General features: G+C 41.9%; 1 protein-coding gene and 1 pseudogene across 2 annotated transcripts in view; one reads left to right on the top strand and one right to left on the bottom strand.

The window, feature by feature from the left end:
- Nucleotides 1-17,477, top strand: part of LOC145404120 (uncharacterized) — a 213,095-nt gene that overhangs the window by 44,542 nt on the left and 151,076 nt on the right. For both annotated transcript variants that reach the window (XM_080275742.1, XM_080275743.1), the window contains exon 2: nucleotides 3,243-3,303. In XM_080275742.1, coding sequence (XP_080131868.1) covers nucleotides 3,243-3,303 — 61 coding nt within the window. The remainder of the gene's footprint in view (nucleotides 1-3,242; nucleotides 3,304-17,477) is intronic.
- On the bottom strand, nucleotides 1,860-1,978 carry LOC145404164 (5S ribosomal RNA; annotated as a pseudogene).

A 17,477-nucleotide genomic window follows, 5' to 3' on the forward strand; every position in this document is an offset into this window, starting at 1 on the left:
AAGTGAGAGTGCCATACACCTGGAATTGGCTAATTATCACCTGACAACACCTCACGTGCACTCGTTCGCAAATTTTCGCCGTTTTTTTCCCCTTGAAATATGCCGTATAATCTATTTTCGTAATAAATATACATATAAGGAGGGAAGGGAGAAGCCTAAGTGATATTTACATTCACCTGGAACTACCTAATTTATAATGTATTGTCTAGATTTCCTGCCAATCATTTCAGTGCTATACATAGCTGTTTCAAGAGCTAACGTTGGTAGTACTGAATATCCCCTAAGTAGGCCTCCACCCGGCCCTCCCTTATCAGTTCACTCTCATCTTCCGAAGTGGAGGTACGTCTGTTTCCTCTTGCTGACTTCAGGGACTTTTTCACCCCCATGCAAAGGGCCCTGTGACCTTTACCCCCTACTAAACCTCGTGTGGAAAGAGGTAAAGGGCTGACAATTGATAAAAGAGTGACTACGATCTTTCTGTTGAGTAAAACAGTGCAAGTGGAATTGTAAATAATGTGTAAATAATGTGTAAACAGCAAGTGAAAGTAATGAATGTAAATATACGTGAACAATGGAAAATAGTTTTATAAGTTACTTCAAGTGACAGTGCATAACACAGTGTAAATAAAATAAAAATATAAATAACGTAAATAAAATAGAGAACGTAAATAGAAATGTAAATGAGTAGTATTATAAGAATACGAGTATATACCCTAGGAGTAATGAAAGTGAAAGTTTCACTCTAGCATGTCTGAATACTATGAGTTATGAGAGTGAAGATGAAAGTGACATTCACTCTCAATGCTAGTATACAGGATGAGAAAGTGAATGCTATGTATTTTACTGAAAGAAATTGAATCCCTACAGTGACAATAAACTAATACTGCTGAAGGAAACTTATGGATAAAGACTGTAGATATATATAAGTGTTATATAGTAATAGAAATATAAAGTGTGAGGGGTTTTATGAATAATAAATGACAGAGTACCAAGAGCGAACTGGCGCAAGTGCGACGGTCAGACGCGCTCATAATTTTCATTGCTTTCACAGTGGGTTTTTTTTTGGAGTATGGATCCCAAACTACTTGAAAATCATAGAGTAGTGTTTATAGTGTTAATATCTGGCTGTGGTAATCATATTACGGGTTGTCGGGAAGTGTAAAGTGGAAACTTCGTTACCCAACTTCAGAGGTCTCCACAAGTCCTACGGTAACTGACGAAGGCTTAATAAACATTCCAGGAGAAAGCTGAAGGTATGTGCCATAAGCATATGTAATTTTAATATTCTAGGACTAATAACTGATTTTTGGCAAATATTTTTTGAGAGTCTGTCGGAGCCCGAATAACCCCGCGGCACACGCAAAACATCGGTAAACATGCCCGCGATGTAGGGGTTAATACTGTAATATTTCAGTTTTTCTACAAGGGTCTCATGGTGGACCGTGTCAAGTGCCTTTGACAGGTCTAAAAATATACTTACTGTATAATCCCTATTATGAAAGGAGTCAAGGATATCATTTTTGAATTTTGTTAGGGCTGATTCTGTGGATTGTCCCTTCCGGAATCCATACTGAGCATCAGAGAGCATATTATTGCTTGTACAATAATCCATGATCCTGTCAAACTTAATTTTTTCCAAAATTTTACTAATAGCAGGTAAGATAGACACTGGACGATGGTTTTTAAATAAGTTCACATCTCCCGCTTTATAAAGAGGTATTACTTTGGCTATTTTTAGATCATCATCATCATCATTGCCAGACGCCATGTATCCCAGACGGGGTGGCCTATGGGTTAGAGTTAATTGTTTTACAGGGAGGGGCACTAATCCACCACCAACCCCACTTGACACGTAGGGATGCCAACAGCATCTGGTGTTCCCAGGCGGTCACCCATCCAAGTACTAACCAGACCCAACGTTGCTTAACTTCGCTGATCGGACGGGAAGCGGTGTACTAAACGTGGTATGGGAAAATTCCAGAAGAAAAAGACATATTGCTGAGATGTAAAATGACAGGTGACAACACAGGAATGACTTTCTTCATTATTGATATAGGTATATCATCGTAGCCTGGAGAAGAATCCTGCTAGTTTTCCACAGCATGTAGTAATTCGTTGTGTAATTAACGACATGTTAAATACTGTTTCTTGTCTGTTTTGTAAATAATCTTTAAAATTTATGTTGGTATTGGGTATATTTTCTGCCAAAGATTTACTCACATTAATGAAATAAGAATTAAAGCAGTTTGTGATCTGGTGTGGGTTATTTAGTTCTACGTTTTCATGTATAAATGTATCACTAAGTTTTTTATGTTTACCTCGACGTAGAACAGAATTAATTATGTTCCAGACATTCTTACTATTTCCTGAATTTTCTCTTAGTTTAGATCTGTAGTAATTTTCTCTTGCTTGTCGAACTGCTTGGGTAAGTCCATTGCGCAAAGTGCGAAATTCCTCTCCAAACGTGATGGGCTTTACAGCGTATTTCCTTGCCAGTCTGCTCTCTTTAATCAAAGATTTTATCTCAGGTGTAATATATGAGAGATTGAAAGGCATGAAAGGTTTGATTTTGCTGGAGAGTCTCTTGAGAGTGTGGAGGAGTTTTATTTCAGGGAACATGTTATGTGCTGGAGGTGGGGCTAGGGTAAGGAGTGGTTGGAGAAAGTTCTGGGAACTGTTGCCTCTCCTAACATTGAGAGGGCTCTCCCTTTGTAGTAAAGGATCCTTATATGTAGCCTGTGTTAGGAGTGTAATGCTGTGGGGTAGTGAGACCTGGGCAGTAAAGGAAGAGGATATTTGTAGGCTGAAACATTAAAAAATGACAGTGATTTGATGGTTGTGGAGTGCATCTTTGAATGCAGGGGCTGAGGGAGCTAGAATTGTGGTTGAAGAGTTGAGAGGAGGGCTGGGACTTGAATGTATTGCTGTGATGAGGAGGGCTAGATTGTGATGGTTTGGGTATGTTGAAAGGATGGAGGATGACAGTTGGGAACGGGAGGTGAGAGGTGTGAACATCAAGGATGGGGTCGCAAGAGGCAGACAAAATAAGAGCTGGGATGAGGTATTAGAGTGTGACCTTAGGGATAGCCTATGGGATTGGATAGGGAGGCTGCCAGAGATCAAGCAACATGGACAGGTGCCATTAGGTGACTGAGGCTGGTGCATGCAAGCTTGTCGGAGACTGTATGCATGATATGATGTGATTTTCCGTGTTGCCATTATAAACAAACTTGTATTTGCAGAGTGGGAGAGGACCTGGACTTGGATTCTGTGCTGGAAAATGAACCAGAATATGCCAGAGAGGTAAGTTTTGTGACATATCTGTACACACCTTAGTCACTAGGCCAGCAGTATGGCCCGTGGTGCCTCTACTACTACTACTACCACCCTCAGATTTTATTTTAACTCATTTTACCAAAGGCTGTTCGGTTCCTGCTACTTGCGGTAGGTGGTGGCGAGCATCATTCATTCACTTGATTTTATTGCTATTTACAGTATTCCTTAGATGACTCTTGAGTGGCAGGCCTATGGTTTCCCGTGATCCAGGATACCATTTACAATCAGGCCACACAATACCTATGTATGTTATGTGATAAATTGCTAGAGCAGTGAACTAAACTTTATACTGCCTTCTGGGGTTGCTCTACTACTACTACTACTATTGCTGCTGCTGCTAATGCTGCTGCCGTTGCTGCCACCACCTGTGCTGCTGCTGCCAGTATTACCATAGTAGTACTGTAGTAGTAGTAGTAGTAGTAGTAGTAAGGTATTTGCGTTGATAGGAATATCTGTCAGGTAGCTAGATCATGAAATCTATACTATTGGGGTGTAAGTTGGTTGCATACACTAGAATGTTCTGGACTGTTTATCTATCTATCTGTTTATTACCAGATACCTTAATCCCAAAAAGGGTGGCCATTTGTCCTTTGAGTTAGTTGTTGTACGGGTAAGGGCACTAACCTCAGTTAACCCACATGTTGACACATGGACTGTAGCTGACTAATACGCCTTGGACTCCTACATTCACAAGGGAAGTAGGGGACTAGATGTTTCCATTGTACTGGTACCATTTTTATCATATTCATAACCCAGTTTTCCATAAACATGAGGGGTGGGTGGGATGAATAAATAGGGATTCGTAAAAGATGAAAATAGAGTGGAAATGAGTTAATTGAGAGGAGCAGATAATGGAGGTAATAGAGAGAGTCCTAGAAAGTATGATGAGAGAGAGAGTGAAGATTGATGAGATGCAGTTTGGGTTTAAGTCAGGCAAAGGGACCAATGATGCCATACTCATTGTTCAACAGCTTCTAGAAAAATATAGAAGAAAGAAAAGGGATCTGTACTTTATTTTTGTTGATTTGGAGAAGACCTTTGACAGAGTCCCTAGGGAGGTGGTGAAGTGGGCAATGAGAAAGCTTGGGATTAAGGAGTGGCTGGTTAGGGTGGTTATGGCTATGTATGAGTATGTGGGTGCTCACACCCAGGTAAGGGTTAATGGAGATTTGAGTGATGAGTTTTTTGTGTATATTGATGTCCATCAGAGGTCAGTCTTGAACCCCTGGTTGTTTATCATGGTACTTGAAGCCCCCTCACGTGACTTCAGAAATGGACTTCTGTGGGAGATGTCATAGTATTGACTTCAGAGAATGAAAGAGAGGGGGAGGGAAGACTTAGGAAGTGGAGAGATGGTATGGGGCACGAGGGCTAGAGAATAAATGCAGATAAAATAAAAGTGATGGTATCTAGGGCTGGTGACAGTACTTTTAAAGAAAAAGGATTGTGGCCATATGTGATTTGCCACAAGGGGGTGGGAAGTAATTCCATCTTATGCAGCATTTATGGTAAGTGGGTGCATAAGAGATGTAGTGGTATTGGAGGTAGACTGCAAGATAATGCTGATATCATGTGTGCAGTGTGTCGGGGACAGCATGTGGAGATTTTTGAGTATGAAAGGATTGACCTTGCTGGTGAGTCTCAAATGTGTGGAAGAGTTTTGTTATTTGGGAGACATACTGTGTGCTGGAGATGGGAGTGGAGCTAGCTCTGTGGCTAGAGTGAGGAGTGGTTGGAAAAAGTTCAGGGGAGCTGTTGCCATTCCCAACATTGAGAGAGCTCTTCCTCCATAGGAAGGGATCTTTGTATGCATCATGTGAGAGGAGTGTAATGCTGCATGGTAGTGAGACCTGTGCAGTAAAGGAAAAGGATATTCGCAGGCTCAGACGTACAGAAATGACAGTGATGAGGTGGATGTGCAGTGCTTCCTTGAGTGCGAGGCCTTGGGGGGCTAGGTTTACGATGGAAGAGTTGAGAGGTAGGATGAGACTGGAGTGCATTGGTGTTGTGATGAGGAGAGGTAGATTGAGATGGTTTGGGGATGTGAAGAGGTTGGGGGATGATAATAGGTGCAGAAAGTGAGAAACGTTATCAGCAGAAGTAGGGTTGGGTGAGGGAGACTGACAAAGCCTGGGACTAGGTCATTGAGTGGAACCTCAGGGATAAGGAACTGAACAGGGAAGCTGCCAGAAATTGAGTAGCATGGAGAGCTGCCAAGAGGTGACCAAGGCCGACACATGTAAGCATGTTGGAGCCTTTAAAAATGTAACGAAACGAATGACAAAATGAGCACGTTGAGTTACATGGAGAGAGAGAGAGAGACTGACAAATGAGGAAGTGAATCAGCATTGTGGTGTGGATGTGGATGTTTTAGAAAGCATTAGGAGAAATACGTTGAGGTGGTTTGACGCGTGAGGAGAGGATGGAGAGTGAGAGACTAATGTGGAGAGTATGTGTGTGTCGGGTGGAAGGGGGGAGAGGGAGGGGGAGCCTCGGGATGAGATGTAGGGATGGATGGGAGAGGTATACGAGAGTGGAGGGTTGTGGGCTGGGGGGAGGGCAGTGAAATGGTGGGGGACAGGGCAACATGTAGGCAGTTTGTTTGTGGCCACTCCTTATGGGATTAAGGTGTCTGACAATTGATAGATAGATAGAAAAAAGTAGTCATTGATATCAGATGAATTGAGCCACATATCCAGTCACTCATCATTCAGGCTTATAAATTTCCTGTCTTAACCCCAGAAACAAAACCATCCTTTTTATTTCACATTTCTTTGTAAGATCAAGTGGGATACAACAATTATTTTGACCATCAAGATAAAAAGGGAGGGGGGGGGAGGTGCAGCCTTTGTTGTACATATCATCCTACACATTCCATCTATCAGTTTTATTTCTTTGATGAATTTGTCTGCATCTTTAAAATTTCCTTGCTTCTTTAGCTGCCACACTGGTACTGTACCTTATTTGCTCACACACATGTAACATTTTCAGACTTCATCTACATGATATTTCTTGCCTCCGTCAGGGAAACTCACTCAGTAGATTCCCTTTCATCCTGCTCTTCATATTCACTCCCATTGCACTGGTGGAGCTAGGTACAGCAGACCTTAATTATACAGTAAACCTGTATGCAGTGAATTGCTTATACAAAGGTGAAAAAGTTAGGACCTTTTTTTCAATATATAATTTTTGCTTATACAATCACTATGGCTATGTATGAAGCCTTACCGATTGATATATGATTGCAATTTTCATTTTTATGATTGCTCACATGCAAATCTAAAGTCCTTTCTTTATTCTAAGATGGCCTTTGCACTCATTACTGTCGGATGTCAGTGATGGAACAAAAGTGTGGTGTTGGAGTTAAGCAGTAAGTGGAGTGCAGTGAGTTGAATTTTAGATTTAGGTGAGTTGGAAACTTGTTTTTAGGTTTTACAGTATTGGGTGGGTGACTCTGGCCTACATTATCTCCTCATTTAACCCATGTTGTAATTGACTCAGCGCTGTTTACAATGAATTGTTACAGGGATTAGGCTGTTAGCCCCAGCTAAGCAGGGTGGTTTGCCTAAGGAGAATGGGAAAGTTTGTGATAGAGAGACCTGGGAAAGTTTGTGATAGAGAGACCTGGAACTTGTGTTTCCCTAACCTGCAGGACTCTCCTGACCATCTCACTTTGCTGACCTTTTTCCAGTGTGTCATTGACATGGAGAGTAGGCCAACGTAATCACAGCAACACTTTTCTCTAACTGTATTTTGCACTACGCCACATGTACTTGACATACCACACACTGTACCCTACTACTGTATGTGCAGGGGGTGGTGCCAGCAAAGGCTTGGAGCCATAAAACTTTGCCCACGCTACCTAGTGGTGTGCTTCAGGGAAAGTGTTGCCCTGGGCTCTGTCGGCATGGTTTTGGAGCCAGGATGGGATGGGATTCTGATATGTGCCAGAGGGTACAGGGCATTGCAGTTTCTTGGCTGTCACCTCCACTCAAAAGAGATAAGCTTGAACCCTGGAGTAGTGTCCTGGGAGGCTGCCCTATTATTGACTGTATAATTGCGAAGCAGTTGTAGTGTCAAGGGTATGCTTGGAGAGCATTGCTGTAACTGTCTTGGTAGGGTGCCCTGAGGCTATTGCCACAGCCATTGGCTATGGCTGGTGAGCTATGGGTCCATGATCCCCTACCTGGACTTGGAGCTGTATGGGCAGGCAGGGCCTATCTCCTGCCCCATTTATTAACTACTAAATTGAAGTCAAGTGTAACAAGCAAGACTTTTTTTTTTTTTTTTTTTTTTGCGAGGAAGAAGGAACCAAAGGCTGAACCTGCATGATTGCTCCTTCCAAAAAAAAAAAAAAAAAAAAAAAAATCAAAGGAGAGCCAGATTCAAGATCCATTCATTTTGAGATGCCTGGACACACTGCATTTGAAAGACTGGAGATCATAGGAAGTAGGAAATACAGACAGAGGGAGACAGTTCCAGAGCTGACCTGCTGCATAAATGAAAGACTGGGAGTAATGGTTAACTCTTGCATTAGAGAGTTGGACAGAAAAGGGATGAGAGTTTGTTACTAGACGGGTACTGTGTACCCGTCGAAGACGTGGAGGGATGGAAGCAGACAGTTCAGAGGAGCATTGACCATTTGAAGTAGCGATAGAAAAGAGATGAAGAGGCAATGGTGCGGCGAAGAGACAGAGGTTGAAGGGAGCCAGTAAGAGGAGGAGAGTTGATGAGATGAATAGCCTTTGACTCCACCCTATTGAGAAGAACTGTATGTGGGGAGCCTTCCCACACATGAGAATTGTACTCTAAACAGGGGCGAATAAAACCCGTGTATAAAGTCAACAACTGTGCAGGGGCAAAGAAGCCATGAAGTCGGCTTAGCACACCTAATCTCTTGGAAGCAGATTTTACTATCTATTGCCAGACGCCTCAATCCCGTTTGGGGTGGCCACAAACAAATCGCCTCCAAGTCGCCCTGTCCCCCGCCATTTCACTGCCCTGCTCCCAACTCACACCCCCCTCTCTCATATACCTCTCCACCCCATCCCTCCATCTCATCCTCGGCCTCCCCCTCCCTCTTCCCCCCTCCACCTCACTCACATACACTCTCTTCGTCAGTCATTCACCCTCCATCCTCTCCACAAGAGATGCAATATGATCTTTCCGAGATAGGTCCCGTGTGAATGACACCCCAAGCATGTTCAAGGATGATACAGGATTGAGCTGGATATTATTAAACATTAGTGGGTACTCCTGTGGAAGATTTTGTTGGGTTGATAGATGTAAAAACTGAGTCTTTGATGCATTAAAAACAAGATTATTATTTTTACCCGAGTCAGAGATACAAGCCAAGTCAGACATTAGGTGTGCCATAGCCTCATCCCTTGTTTGTTGAAGTAACTGCTGAGATGGACGTTGTGGTAACCGAATAGAAAGTTGAAGGGTGGAATCATCAGAGTACGAGTGGATAGGATTAGATGTACAGCTTAGAAGATCAGTGATGAATAAAAGAGAGTTGGTGATAGGACAGAGCCCTGAGGAACACCACTGTTAATAGATCTAGGAGAAGAATGATGGCCGTCTACAACAGCTGTTATAGAACGACTGGAAAGGAAGCTAGAGATGAAGGCACAGATAGAAGGATAGAAACCGTAAGAGGGCAGTTTGGAAATTAAAGATATATGTCAGACTCGATCGAATGCCTTTGAGATGTCAAGTGCAGTGGCAAAGCTTTCGTCAAAGTCCCAAAAGGAGGATGACCAGGAGTCTGAAAGGTAGGTGAGAAGATCGCCAGTGGAGCGTCCCTGACGGAACCCATACTGACGATCAGAAAGAAGGTTGTGATAGGAAAGATGCTTTAAAAATTTTTTGTTAAGAATCGACTCAAAAACTTTTGAGACACAGGATGTTAAAGCAGTTGGACAATAGTTAGAGGGTTGGGAATGGTCACCCTTCTGAGGAAACCGAATCACCCAAAGGGTTCAGAATGGTCTTTTGAAATGTAGGTAGCTTGAAGGGTAAAGGGGGGGAGGAGGGAAGTGGTGGAGACCTTGAGTAGGAGTTGGGTAAATGTGTGCTTCTTATGGGAAGTTATGTTTATGGAGAATCAGCATGGATGATTGTTGAGAAGGATTGTAGGTACAGTCATGGCTTGCATAACACGCAATTACATAGCGCTAAATAAGTCCTTGCATGGAAGGTGCCATTTGTGTCCAACAGGTGTCACCTCAAAAAAAATAAGTACAGGTATACCTCGATATTCGATACCCCTAGATGTGAAAGCTCAGCTTAGCAATAAGGGTAAAAATATCACCATACCCCACCTAACGATGGCCAAACCCCAGTTTAATGATGGGTTTTTATTTTTTTTTTTCCGATTTGAATGATATTTTAGACCAAAATTGTGTCTTTATAAACTGTTTTTAGACTTAGATTAATGTGTTTTAGCCATAGGTGGGGTGAACATGTCATTTTGGGGTACAGTTTACCAAGCTTAATTTTTTCCAGACATATTTGATGATTTTCAGATTTTATTTGTTGGTTTTAGTGAGTTATTTACAGGTGTTAGGCTTAGGTTAGCTTCTGTTACAGCAGTTAGGCCATTCAGATTGGCTTTAAACTTGTTTTTGTGCTCATTTGGATGGGTTTTGGACTTGCTTGGGGGGGAAACCCAAAGCTGAAAAATGCATCTCATTACTTTACATGTTAAATTTACCCTGATATACGATACCCCGCCTAACGATGGGTTTTTACCTAACCAATTGCATCGTTAACCCCTAAAATGCGGCCATGGACTGCCGACCCCCCCCCAGGTGGCGGGGTTGGATTGCGGTCTGAGTACCTGTAGGAAAATATTCAGCCAAAAATCAGAGAGTAACCCTAGAACATTATACTTGGTATGGCAGGTAGTACTTACATTCAGCTTTCTCCAGAGACAGGTGTTAAGCCTTCGTGGACTACCCAAGGACTTGTGGAGACTTGCAAAGTTTGGTAACAAAATCTTCACTTTCACGCCTCCAGCAACCCGGTTTCCCCTCTACCACAGCCTCATTCTGTCACAGTAAACTTTATACTACAACGTACAGGTAGTTTGGAATCCGTATTTGTACAATAAGCACTGATAATAAGGCTAAAATCAACGAAGCGTACGGCCGACATGCAGCGTGGCGGCGGTCTTCCCATCACTCAACAAACATTTCCATTTTCACAGCTAAAAACACGTATACAGTACTACATTATTTTCAATCATATTACTTCCCAAAAGATCACCGCGGCGCACTTTTATTCTGCCTTATGCCCATCACTTTATTCTCATTCCTGTCGGCCGCTCGCACTGACTCGGAACAGCTAGAACTCGCCATAATGTCACTTTGAAAGCCTGCAGTAAACGGACGCTAAACAGGGGCAAACCGCACGAAAAAAAGCTAGTGTGACACCTGGGGAAACAAGCGTTTCTTATTAGCATAAACTACTTGTGAGAGGAGAGCGCAGATTTACAGTTCTGAGCAGTCAGAGCGCTGCCATATATTACAGCCAGGCTGGCCGAGCCATGGTGGGGGGGGAGGGGGGGGGAAACGCGATACTTGGCAACAACGGAGGTCAGTAGTACAAAGGTCAGGTAAGCTAATTGTAGCTAAAGGGTGGTGGTACTGATAGACAATACCAGCTGGAACATCCTTGCCCGTGTTTATTCAAAATTAACTCGAATCGCAAACACGACGATCCGCCGTTATGTCCTTTTTGGCGATCGTCGCAAAAGCGACGATCTGCGTTTAAAGGTTTAAACCGGGGTATACCTTTACAGTATAACGCAGTTGGAGGAAGCTGCCCATTTTTTACAGCACTTGACTACGTGTTGATGATGGACATAACACAGCAGGAGTCTCCAATTTAAGTTCAAAGGCATACTACACAGCCAATGATAGAGAGAGCACGGCTCGAGTCATAAAATTATGGTTGGAAAACGCACAGCGCGGCAAGTTATAGACAAAGCGCGGATTACTTCAGCTAAAAAGCGAGACATCAGACATCACATGCAGGAAGATGAGGTGGTTGGAGGTGCAGTTCAGGGCAACTGACAGCACACAGGCAGTGAACTAAGCGCGGTTGCGGGGACAGGGAGGGAGACAAGCAGGGTGAGGGGGAGGGGAATGAGAGGGATACAAGTGGGGGTGGGGCAGGGTGGGGAGGGAGACAAGTGGGGGTGGGGAGGGAGACAAGTGGGAGTGAGGGATGACGGGGGGAAGGGGAGGGAGACATGCAAGGGTGGGGGGACAGGGAGACAAGAACTACTAACCCTCCATCCTGTCTCTCTCTCTCTCTCTCTCTCTCTCTCTCTCTCTCTCTCTCACACACACACACACACACACACACACACACACACACACACACACACACACACACACACACACACACACACACACACACGAACGAACAGCCGGAGAGAGCAGACGTCCCAGCCATTGCTGCTAACATTAAGTAGTTTCAGGAATTTTGTCTGTCCTGTCTCCTAAGGTCTTGTTTTAAATTTAAAATAATGAAAGTTAATAGACTACCAAAAATGTAAAGATTTATTGGCTAGAGTATACATGAATGTTTGTAGTTGTTTTTCGGTAACAGCTGTTTTGGTACTTAACCAACATCAAACATGGCTGAAAATGTAAACAATGAGGGCCTTGAATTTCAAGGATTTGATACAAATACCAATGTCGTGGACCTGGTTAAAACATTAATTATGAGGATTAGTGAACTTGAAAAGAAAGTAGAGAATCTAGTGATAAAGGATGTGCCTGAAAATACGGATACTACCATACAGAGTCTGATCCAATCCAATGAAACAGCGAATGAAGAGATTAGAAATTTGAAGCGGGAAAATGTCGAATTGAGGAGGAAACTGGAAGAGAGTACTAATAAAACGGAGAAGGTGAGTAGTGTATTAGAAGAGCATAAGGCAAAGTGGGCTTACGTAGAAGAAGAACAGAAAGAAGTGGTCAGCTTAAGAGAGATCATCCAGGAAGAAAGGGAAATGAACAAGAAAGAAATGGAAGAAAATGTTATGAAAATACTGAAGAAAAAAGAGAAAATAGTGAGAGAAACTGTAGAAAGGAACAGATGTGTGGTAGTATTTGGAAACAGGGAAGAGGAAGAAAAGGTTAGGTTCATAAGACTCGAGAGAGACACGAACCTGATGAGAGGAATATTAGGCAAGATTGACCCCGAAGGAGACAAGTGGGTAAAAGAAATTGAGGAAGTAAGGAGGATAGGGCCTTATAAGAAAGGGGAAACAAGACCAATGAGAGTCAAGTTTACATCAGAAAGTGTAATAAATGAGATACTTAAAGTGACCTGGAAATTAAGCAGAGGCGGGGATGGAAAATATTATAATAAGAAAAGATCTGAATGAAGAAGAAAGAGAAGTTTTAAAATCATTAAAGGAAGAAGTAAAGGAAAAAAATGACAAGAGGACAGAGGAAGATTGTAATACATTTTTTTGGAGAGTATTGGATATGAAAGTAAGGAAGTGGTATTTAAGGAAATAGAAGTGAAGGAAACTAAGGGGGATGGCTGTGAAAGATCAGAAGTTGAGGAAGTGGTACGGACAGAGAGTAGGAGAGAAGAGGGTATTAAAAACGTCAAAAATAATTTGAAGGTGATATATACTAATGTTGATGGTTTCATATCGACAAGGATCGAAATTTAATGATTTCTTGAGAGAACATGAACCTGATGTCATGTGCTTTGTAGAGACCAAATTAAGAGAAGATACTGATGTTCATTTGGGAGATGGTAAATACAAACTGGAGAAAAGACAGAAAAGAAAAAAAGGGAGGAGGAGTGATGATAGCAGTGAAGAACAACATAAATGTAGATACTGTGGAAATGGGAGAAGGCAGGGCTGAAGTGATATATATGAAATTAGAAACTGGAGAGAATGTTAAGAGAGATATGGCAGTAGTGTATGTTCCCCCAAAGACGAGAGCATGGAAGGATGACAAATACCATGAGATGTTGTCAGATATGGCTAGGTATTTGCAAAAAATAATTGAGAAAAGCAATAATATAATTTTGGTGAGTGACTTTAACTGTAAAGACGTGAACTGGGAGGAATGGTACTCGGGAGGCGGCGAGGATTCGTGGGGCACTGCGTTATTAAATATAATAATGAATAATGTGATGACGCAGTGGGTCAAAGAAGAGACACGGTTTCGAGGTGAGGACACACCAGCAAGGTTAGATTTACTGTTCTCCAAAGAACCCGAGGTAATAGAATCATTGAAATATCTCTGTCCTTTAGGAAAAAGTGATGATGTGGTCATTGAGTTCCAGATGTTAATAGGGAACGTCGAGCCAAGAGACGAGCTTCATAGACAGGGAAGATACAACTTTGGGAAAGCAAATTTTACAGGATTGAGAAACTTTTTTGAAAATGCGGATTGGAGAAAATTCAGAGAAACAAGAGAGATACAAAGGAAGTGGGATATCTTTCCAGACCTGTATAATTTGGGAGTGGAAAAATTTGTACCAAGAGTAAGAGGGAAAGAAAACAAGAAAAAGGAGTGGTTTAATAGAAGGTGTATGATAGCAAAAAAAGAGAGAGATAAGGCGTGGAACAATTGGAGAAAGAGAGGTAACAACAGAACAAAGGAAGAATATAAAAGAATAAGAAATGAATACACAAGAATACCTAGAGAAGAAGAAAGGAATTTTGAAAAAGGTATAATAGACAAATGCAAGGACGAACCCAAACTGTTTTATAGATTTGTTAATGGCAAACTGAAACAAAAGGAAGGAATCACCAAACTGGAAGTAGAAGGAGAGGTCTTTAAGGATGCGGCAGTGCAAGCAGAAATAATGAACAAACGTTTCCAGTCAGTTTTCACTAAAGAAAAGGAGCTTGTGGAAGGGGAGGGAGTGATTAGAAATGTTCCGGTGATAAAAGATATAAAAGTGGAGGTACAGGAAGTGTATAAATTACTGGAAACTCAAGATGTAAGGAAAGCCCCAGGACCTGATGGAATTTCTAATTGGGTACTGAAGGAATGCAGAGAACAACTGGTGGATAAAATTCACAGTTTAATCGAATGCTCACTGGAAGAGGGGAAAGTGCCACAAGAATGGAAGAGGGCAAATGTGGTACCAATTTACAATGGAGGAAACAGGGAAGAACCCCTGAATTATAGACCAGTGTCTCTAACCAGCATGGTCGCAAGATTGTGTGAGAAAATCCTGAAAGACAGATGGATAAAATATCTGGAAGAGATGAATATTTTGGCTGAATGTCCGTTTGGATTCAGAAGTGGAAGGTCGTGTGTTTCTAACTTGTTGAGCTTTTACTCAAGAGCGATTGACGTGGTACAGGAGAGAGATGGTTGGGTGGATTGTGTGTACTTAGACTTAGAGAAGGCCTTTGACAAGGTACCTCATAAGAGACTAATGTGGAAACTAGAATATATAGGAGGACTGAAGGGGAAACTTCTGGAATGGATGAGAGACTTTTTGAGAGACAGACAAATGAGGACAGTAATAGAGGATAGGATGTCTGGATGGAGGGAAGTAACAAGTGGAGTCCTTCAAGGCTCGGTGTTGACGTCAGTAATGTTCCTGATTTATGTAAATGATATGGTAGATGGAGTGAACAGTTATGCAAGTCTGTTCGCTGATGATGTAAAGATCTTGAGGAAGGTAAAGGTTGAGGAGGATTGTAAAATACTACAGGGGGATTTGGATAGGATACACAATTGGAGCCAGACATGGGAAATGAAATTTAATGTAAAGAAATGTAAAATATTGGAAGTGGGTAAAAGTACCAGGAGGCCATCACTGAATTATTTGTTGGGTAATGAATTAATCACAAAAATGAGAGAAGAGAAAGATTTGGGAGTGCTGGTCCAAGATAGTTTGTCACCAGAAAAGCACATTAACAAGATAGTTGGAGAGACTTATAAACTCTTGACTGACATAAGAGTAGCATTTCATTATATGGATGAGGAGATGATGAAAAAATTGATAGTGGCCATGATCCGCCCCTGGTTAGAATATGCAGCGGTAGTGTGGTCCCCACACAAAAAGAAAGATATAAACAAAATTGAGAGAATACAAAGAACAGCAACCAAGATGGTCCCCAGTCTGACAGACCTGTCATACAGAGAGAGGCTGGAAAAACTGGATTTGCCTTCCTTAGAGGAAAGGAGAAAGAGGGGAGACATGATTGCAGTGTTCAGGACCATGGTGGGAGTAGATAAAATTGACAAAGAAGATCTGTTTGTATGGAATAAGAGAGCAACAAGAGGACACGGAATGAAATTGAAAAAGTCAAGCTGCTTGAAGGATATCAAGAAATATAGCTTTCCTTATAGAAGTATAGACTTATGGAATAGCCTGGACAAAGAGATCGTCCAGTCTAAAAACTTAAATGAGTTTAAAGCTAAATTTGACTTACTGAGAAACAGCGATGGAAACCCTCGAGCATAGTACATTCCGTGTATATCACAATTAGGTATATTAGGTAAATACTAAAATATTTGGAACGACTTAGACAAAGAGGTGGTGCATGAGAAAAATATTCATGTATGTAAAAGTAGACTTGATAAATGTGGATATGGAGACAGGACAACACGACCATTGCTCAATTCCTGTATACTACAAATAGGTAAATACACACACACACACACACACACACCCTCCATCCCCCCCTCCTCTTCTACCCCCATCCCCAGTTCCCTCCCTCCACCTTTCCCTCAGCAAGCCCACAACCTCTTCCTTTCTAGGTGAGAAATCCTCCAGTGTTTGTACGGTGTATAATAAAGTCTTTGTTAGATAGGTAAATGTTCTAAAAAAAAAAAAAAAAAAATTTTGCCTCAAAAGGTGAACTTGGGATAGGCTTAGGTACCATGAAACCCTTTAACATGGAAACATATGGCCATGTAAACTGGGAATCTCATAAAGGTGGAGCTTCAGGGTACCAAATACCTTCATTATGCAAACAGTGACTGTATAAGTTATTTTGGAAGAGAAATGTGGATGGATATGGTGGTGTGGGCATGCTTGCCAAGGAGAAGTGGGTTAAATGTGCTATGAATGTATTGAATGTAAATGAAAGGATTATAGCATAGGAAATATTGTTTAGAAAACTCCTGTAATATCAGCATTTGCTTCAAGGTTTGACTAGAATAATGAAGAAAAGGACAGTTTCTGGGATGATTTGATAATGTTTGGTCAGTGGTATGGGGGAGGGTGAGATTGTAGTTTTGGATGGGGATGTAAATGGTCTTGTGGGTATAATAACTCACGGGTTCGAGGGGTTGCACGAGGGATGCACCTACGTCACGAGGAATGTGGAAGGGGAAAGGATACTGGAGTTCGGAGAGGAAATGAATGTGATTGTGTGTAGTATACATTTTGGGAAGGAGAGAGAGAGAGAGAGTAGACTGATTACATTTGAGTCTGGAAGGAATAGTAACCAGAGGATTATTTCCTGGTCAAGAGGGTTGATAGAAGGTTGGTGAAGGATGTTAAAGTCATAGGAAGTGAAGGGTGTGTGCATCAACACAAATTACTGATATGTGACATGATACTACAGAAGTGGGTTGATAAAACAAAAGAATATGCACCCAGGAGGTAAATTGGGTAGTTGAAAAACCAAACAGTAAGGGATGCCCTCTATAGCAAAATTAGTAGAGGGGTGGCCGAACAGAGCTGTTGACGGAAGTGTAATGAGCAGTACATTGCTTCCAAGAACAATTTCATGAGAGTTAGTGGTTTGTTGTGTGAATGGACAAGGGGCTCAGCAAAACAAGGTAGCATGGTGTGTGAGATAAGGTGTAGAAGCTGCAGTTATGGAAAAATGAAGAATTTTCCAGGAATGAAAGAGGGTTAGTAGCAAAGAGGAATACTTGGCTACCAAGTGGAAGGCCAGAAAGAAGGTATACAGGGCAAAATCTGAGTCTCAGAGACTTTTACTGGATTGCCTTAATGGTGCCGAAAGAAAGAATGTTGTATTTAAGGTGGCAGATCATATGAAGAGAGAAAACAGGGATATGATAGGTGAGGAGTGTATGAAGAATGACAAAAAAGGTAGTGGTGGACAGTGAGGATGTTAAGTTTGCTTGGAGAAAGCAGTATAACTGGTTGCTGAACTA

Source organism: Coenobita brevimanus, chromosome 62, assembly GCF_032717465.1.
Source record: "Coenobita brevimanus isolate Jiangsu-jjx chromosome 62, ASM3271746v2, whole genome shotgun sequence".
In the NCBI taxonomy this organism is placed as follows: Eukaryota; Metazoa; Arthropoda; class Malacostraca; order Decapoda; family Coenobitidae; genus Coenobita; species Coenobita brevimanus.